General features: G+C 45.8%; 1 protein-coding gene across 1 annotated transcript; it reads left to right on the top strand.

Moving 5' to 3' along the window:
• The first annotated feature begins 704 nt into the window (after window positions 1–704).
• LOC109860448 (lysine-specific demethylase 7A-like) lies at window positions 705–7,278 on the top strand. Its single transcript, XM_020439570.1, has one exon. It carries the CDS (start codon window positions 2,417–2,419, stop codon window positions 3,053–3,055), a length of 639 nt encoding a protein of 212 aa, XP_020295159.1. The 5' UTR covers window positions 705–2,416; the 3' UTR covers window positions 3,056–7,278.
• Window positions 7,279–7,580: the final 302 nt, after the last annotated feature.

The raw sequence follows: 7,580 nt of genomic DNA, 5'->3' as shown, positions 1-7,580 counted from the left end.
TTTACAATCTTTTCTTACTATCTGTCATTTACAATTTCAAGATGGCGATGAAATGTTGCAAGTTATTCTGTTTAGCNAACCTCCTCTTACACGGAACATTTTTCATAGCCACTTTTACTTTGTGTAGTTAAGGCCCGAATTCATAGTCGTCTCTCAGATCTCAGATCTCAGATCTCAAGAGAGAGAGAAAGAGAGAGAGAAAAAGAGAGGGAAAGAGATGAGATGAGATCTGAGATCTGAGAGACGACTATGAATTCGGGCCTAAGTCTCCTTATTCTTACTTCGTGGTTCCTTCCGACGCGGACGCGCAATGCGTGCTCGCTTTCTCGACGGTTCGACAACAGAAACGCTGGCGAATGTCAGCAGAAAGAAAGGAGGACGTAGAGAGAAGAGTGGGAGGAGAGAGAAAAGCGAGAGACAGGTAGACAAGAGAGAAAAACACGGAACGGGGAAGTGGCGAGGTGAGGAGTATTATCGATTCGCCGGGGCTCACGAGTTAACGGTTTGTTTACACGAGCGAACTCGGCCGCGGGGACAGACGGGCGTCTCGGCGTCGCGGTGGGGTGGACACGATCGCAGCGGGGCGACGGGACAGGCAAACCGCGCGCGCGCGCATGCGCCGCCCGATCAAAACAATAATAACAGAGTAGAAGATTCATGGTTGGCAGACGAACGAGTGACCGCTCGCTGTGCGCTCCACGAACGCTCGTCGAGAGGCCTGCTTGTCGCAGACTCCGCTTCGTGCGTGTGTCACGACGGCTACGAGTCCGTCGTCGTCGTCGTCCGTCGTGTCGTTGTAAACAAAAGGGGAAGGAAAGCTCTCCCTCCCATCCAAGAGACATTTAACGGCGTGTTCGCACTGCGTGTGTGGCTTTTGTGTGTGTATATACGTATACGCGTGTATGTGTACATAATTTCCACATACTTGCCAAGTGGTACGCCTCTCGGTTTCGCGAAAACAAGTTGCCTGGGATTGTTGTTCTCTCGGAGCGGAATTTTGTATGGTAGAGCGCGACGGAACGAGAGGAAAGTTCCTACTTGATTGTTGTTTAAATTGAAATTGTGCGAGCGCAACACACAAGTACTTTCTAAAGCCTCTCGGTGAGGAGAGAAGTTTAACGTCGGTCGGGAACAACAAGTTGAAGCGTGAGAGGATCGCGGAATTATATATATATATATATATAAAGACTACCTCGAGACAAGGAAGAGAGAGAAAGAAAAAGTAGTGAGAGAGATTGGAGAGCGTGTATCAGACCGATACTTCACACTCGAAAGGTGAAGAGTCCCCGTCTCCTCTTCTCGTCGCTTCAAATCACATCGCACGCGCTCTCTCTCTCTCTCTCTCTCCCAGTGCGTTACCTCATCGCGGCGGAGGCAGTGCGTGTGTAACGACCGTGTTGTGCGCGCGTTGTGCAACTCGCTGCTGATTCTCATCGCGACAGAGAACGCGAGGAGATTCGCGGATATACCGTGCGAATTCGATCAGCTTGAAAACAAAAACAACGTGCCGCTCGTGCATAGTGGCACTTGTACGTTTTATATGTGTGTGTGTGTGCGTGCGTATATACGCGAGAGAGCTCGTGTAACTTGTACGTGCACACAGAGAGAGAGAGAGACTACACACAGTGTTCGTCGCGCGCGTTGTGTGTCAGTGTGCGTTTGTTTATGCGCGTAGATTAGCCGCACGCTCGTACTCGCGCGGCGTTTCATTCAACAGTCGAGGCCAGTCCACGCTTCGACGCGCGACGATTCTCGCGTCTCGTTGTCATTTCGAAAGCGAGCCGTTGAAGAGCCAGTGAGAGCCGCGAGTGTGTGTTGTCGCACAACGAAACGACGAGCATATCGCGCTATATAGGGGCTCGCGCGCGTATTTACCGAGTGAATCACGCGCGTCCTGTCTGATTACGCGCTCGGCGCGCCTCTTTAGCGTCCGTGTCGCACCGGATATACAACGCGACGCGTGTATATAAACGTTTGTATTTATTATTGTTGACGTGTCACCGGCTGCGTCAGACGAGAACGGGAATACGGTTGGAAACGACCCGTCGTGAGAAAGAAAAAACGCATCTAGTACACACACAAAGTGCGATTCTCGATATAAAAGAGAAAAAAAAACAATCTTTTAGTTAAAAACCTTTTCTATTTGAGACTTTCCGCAACTTATTCTAATGTGTTTTCTCGGGTTTTCCTTCGTCCGTTTATCGGTGACGGTGCGTCAATAGTATACACGTCACTCGGGTCAACACCGATACGAGTGAGGGAGACGGCAGATCCCCCGTCGAGCGCTAGAAAGAGACGGGACAACAACAGAGATCGGTGGGAAGCCGCCAAGGCCTCAGTAGTCTGTACTCGTTAGCGGACGTAGCATCGGCGTTTCTTCGGAGCGTGAACTATAACTAGTGAGAAAGCATCGAGGATGCCGAGTGCCGAGGAGACGACGTATCTGATCGGTGTGATGCCAGACGGTGCGGCACAGGCGGACGCGTTTCTCACACGCGATGTCGATCTGCTCGTGTCGCAGATCAAGGAGAATCTGCGGCTGTCCAGCCTGAAGGCCAAGTCCAGCGTCAGCCACAAGAACAACCGACCATCCCCGTACCGGGTGCCGGCGCGTTCCTGGGCAGACCCGGCTGCCGGGTGCGAGGTCTGCGGTCTGCGTCCGAGCGCCCAGCAACACACTCAACAGCAGCAGCAACAACAACACGTGACAACGACCGGTCATCATCATCACCATCATCATCACCACTACCACCAACACCATCACCACTATCATCATAACTACCTGAAGAGAAACGAGAGAAACAACAGAATGGACGACGATCCGTACGAAGTGCTGCAGGAGTTGCTGCGCGAGGGTGGACTCATCAAGGAGGCGGTGAAGAGGTTACAGGCAAATCTCGACGAGCTCTCGAGCTCCGAAATGGACGAGGACGAGGAGGTAGAAGATGAGGACGACGAGCGGCGGTCCAGCGGATCCTGTTACCGCCGGAAGCCGTATTTCTACGACTCCGAGGACGAGCCGTTGCCGCCTATGTACGATCCTCTGGAACTGTGAGGTGCGCGGCCGGTGGTGTCCGGGAGAGAGAGATACTCTTCTCGGAATAATTCCTCATTTCCGTAGGTGGAAAATTTCTCACCGCGACTCTTCCGTCCCTCCTTTTCGGGAGGAAATATATCTACCCGCATGGGGATCGCCGCGTCGGATATTTCCTTTGTCCCTTTGTGCGGCTTTATATTGGGAACCAAGTGCTATTCCGAACGTCATCCCCGCAAGGGTTTCTTCGAGGGAGAAATAATAACAAAAGAGGATATCCCGTGTACAAAACACGTTTCGTCCATTTTCTCGGAAGAGAGCATGTGGGAGTTACGACGACGACGACGAAGAAGAAGAAAAAGAAGAAGAAAACGACGACGATGATGATGATAATAATGATGGCGTGCGTGTGTGTTAGTGTGTAAGAAACGCGCGCGCACGCCCGCAGCACAATTAGGCGAGAACTCGCCTTACATGGCCGTGTTTGTAAATACGCGTTGTGTGTTGTGTCGGCGCTGCGCGCCGAGCTCGGGCTTCGTAATGCCTCGGTCGAGATCGCCGTCGAGTATCGACGCTCGCGAGGAAGCCTACGTGGAAGACTTATGGCCGCGCGCGCGCGCGCGCGTCATCGACGCGCTCCAGATGCGAGATGTTCCTTTCTCCGTGTATATATATACGCGTTTTAATTCAATCCTACCGATACTTCTGTACGTGTGTCAACAATATTTGTCTGTACCTCAACATTCAACATATCGCTGGCGATAACTTTATACGTATAGAGATAATCCGCAATATCATATAGATATGTAAACGTTTCTTTCTTTCAAATCGGTGTTTATCGGCATCTGTGGAACACTCGCTGTCGATAATCGCGAAGCTGGTAAAATTTTGTTTATTTTATTTATTATTTTTTTTTTATATATATATTAGACGATATCGCGTCATATCAGTTTCTTAATACGGATTTCGCATCACGATTTGATAATGATTATTAAGTATTGGCAAATATCGTGTGTTATCACATGCAGCGTTGCGGTACAGGTAACTCTTTGTTGACGTAAGCTCTCATACACGTGTGCGTGCGATGATTAACACTTCAAATATCAAGGAAATTACTAATGAAGACTTTGAAATATGTAAACAGATAAGTAAAGCTCAAAAATATTGCTTCTAGAATCGTGCGTCTTATTTACTAAAAAAAAAAAAAAAAGAGTTAGTCAATTAAAAAATAGTTTTTAACGAAACGTTTAGACTTTAAAGAAGTGCGACATCAGTATATTAGTTACACGTTAACAAGTGACAATGATGAAATCAATTACTTATGTCTTTTGTCATATTTGAAGAGTTAATTACGTCACACACATCGTATTCGTAACATATTATTTAGATTGCTTTGCGCCGGAAGTCTGTAATTATGAGAGTCTGTGTTAATGTCCTCGCGTTTGTCACGATCTCAAAACCGAAACAAAAACAAACGATTAGGGCGACCGGATAAGTTGTGTAATTTTTCTTTATTTCGTCATGCACACCCGCGCGCGCGCGTGTGTGTGTATATGTATGTATGTATGTTTACTTTGTGACTTCGAAGTTTGTTTGCGTGGTGTGGCGCGTAATTTGTAGGCTAAACACCTTCAGACGGAAGATAATGTTTATTATATTAGCAATATTTCTTGGTCTCGGTAAAACATTTGCAATACCATAATTTTTGCAGATAACGCGAGTACAACAGTTTTCGTCCGTGTTTTGTCGAGTGTTCTTATAGCGTGAGCTGGCACACGGTTTATGTGAGAATTGCTGATAATCCGGCTGCCTTTCTGGAAAGTTAGCAGCAACCTTTGGTCGCGATTTACATCAATTTACATCGGTAAATGCTCGTGTGACGTAAACTCTCATGTGGAGACGTGTATACTATAAATAGAGCCCTTCCGTTAAAGAAATCGAGACACCGCCACCCGCAAAGAAACTTCGAGTTCACACGGCGCGACGACGCGAAGGCGCGAGGAGAAAAGCGATCTTGAGACGTGTTACGAGATAGCAACCAAGAGCTCTGCGTTTTAAACGAACCAAGTATTAACGAGAGAGAGTTTGAGAAGAAAGAAATGCACAAACAATAGAAAATTGTAAAAAAAAAACCGCAATGAGAGAATACAGAGCTGAAACGAAGGACAATCTGTAAGACAAATTGATTACACAAGTATCGACGAAAATGCCCTATCGGAGACAGGATTCGGTTCTGTCCTAAAATTACACGGTCCAATTTGTGTGCGAGAGTAAACCCGCACCCGCGATCGATCAACGACTATCAATGCCTTTGTGTGGCGGAAGTATTAGGGACGCAAATTACAATGTGAGAAAGAAAGAGAAAAAAGTGAGAGACAAACAGAAATAAAAAGAAAGACACACCACATAGACACGAACACGGTGATCTCATTTATTTTTTCATGATGCTCGCGACAAACGGACTAGCCGCGATCGACGCGAGACCGAGATCATTGTTAGTTTAGGTTTAGGCTCGGTTTAGTTCCCGATTACAATTGCGCCCTTATAAACCTGAAGGGTACAAATTCGGTGAGAGAGCGAAGAATAACAAAAAATACAAAAAAATACAAAAAAACAAAAAACAAAAAAAAACAAGAATGTGAAGAGACGTTCTTCGAGAATACTTCGTGAAGAAGAATCGACCTGGGGATTCGTTATTCACACTAGGAGTAGAGATTTCGAAGCCTAGTCGAGAGAAAAAATAATTTCATATATATATATTATATATATATATATATCTATTTGTAAAAGTTGTATATCTCGAGACAAAATTGAATAGCGATTGATATTCGTAAACGGAGCTTTCAAAGACTGTTAACGATTTCGAAATATAAAAGATGAAAAAACAATAATAAAAAAAAAAAAAAAAAAAAAAAAATGCAAAATCTCTACGGGATTTCGATCGTTTAGGATATAAAATTATCTGGCGCGTTAGAGAGTATTAACGTCGAGGTGTGGAAGACGTCGAAGAAGCTGTGTAGATAATTTCGTCCACGTTTCGGAAAAGTCGGTGAGAGAATGAGAAAGAAAGAGAGAGAAAGAGAGAATAGGACACTCTCGGGACGGGGGAAAAACAAAGCAGGCTGTAGAACGCAAAACGTGGATCTGTATTATAATAACGATGTATAGCTTTATGTCTCTTCTCTGTGCATGTTTTAGTGCATAGTTATACTTATCGCTATCGATCGCTAGGCGGAGGACATACACTCCCCTCCCCTGTGTTGATGTTACGTACACCTCATCATACATGTGTAAGATCATTGTACGCGTGCATTGTGCGACCTGACGGGATATCCTATTGTCACGTGATTCAACAACGCTCGTACACAACCGAGGATAAGAGGAGGCGAAATCTATCCGTAATAAAAGACCGCTACGGGTCAACTGTGACGTCACGACGTAATTATCGATGAAGGTTGTTACTCCTCGTAACACATTCCCCACCAACGCGCGTCGCCAGCTACCTTATATTAATATTCGTCAGCAAAAACCGCCGGGGATGAGTTTTACTTCCAAACCTTTGGCGAGAATCAGTTTCGACGGAGCGCGCTTCGATTATTCCCGGGAGCGCGTGACGTCACAAATGCGGCGTCCGAGATTTTATTAGGAATGTATAAATGTGTATATTGTGTGAGTGTAGGGAAGAGAGAGAAAGAGGGTGGTTTATAAGAGGTAGAATGCGGTCGCGACACACGATGACGCAATAAAACGAGACACGATTTGTATGTATGTACATGTACACAGCGATACAAAGCGAGGAAGATAAGCGCGAGAATCGATGGCGGCGGTTTCTCGCGCGCGCTGGCTTTCCGACTATGTCAGGCCGCTCTATTTGACTAATTAGATAAGCTAGTAATTAGTAATAAACACACATTGCGAATATTACCTGCGAGCGGAGCAAACGAATTGCGTCGAGAATTCCATAGTTCTGATAGGAGGAAAATGACGACGCTTTGTGCGTCATCTGTGCGAATGCGTGGCTGCGTGAGAGAGTTGCGTTACCTTTTTTTCCCCTTCCCCCCCTTCCTTTTTTTGTACATTGAAAGAGTGTGAACGCAAACCTTTTATTCTTTTTTTTTTTTTTTAAGTTCGTTAAAGATCAGTGCATTATGGAAAACTATATCTTGTTGTGATCGTTGGGCTCGCATGTCCGACATAGTCTTAATTATGAAATAAAGAAGTTCAAAGTTTCAAAGATGCAGAAATGTGTGTGTGTGTATACTTACGTTACTGCCGTTCCAAGCGCTGCCGCGCGAAAACTTTCCACCGACCCATCCGCTTCTTCCTCTTCGTCTATCTCTCGTTCCCTCACTGTCATCAAACGTCGGCATCAAACGGTTCTGCTTGGTGTTCTGATGACGAAGCGTGCTACAAATACATCACCGAGCCGCTAATATTATACAGGATGTCTTGTTATCATTATTTTCTTTCTTCACAACCACAGTCCGCACTTAGCGATAATTTGAAGATTAATTGTGAAGTAAACTGTTTGATAGAAAAAAAATGA

Source organism: Pseudomyrmex gracilis, unplaced genomic scaffold (genome assembly GCF_002006095.1).
Source record: "Pseudomyrmex gracilis isolate BER0280 unplaced genomic scaffold, ASM200609v1 scaffold_0, whole genome shotgun sequence".
In the NCBI taxonomy this organism is placed as follows: Eukaryota; Metazoa; Arthropoda; class Insecta; order Hymenoptera; family Formicidae; genus Pseudomyrmex; species Pseudomyrmex gracilis.
This window is presented reverse-complemented; position numbering and strand designations above follow the sequence as displayed.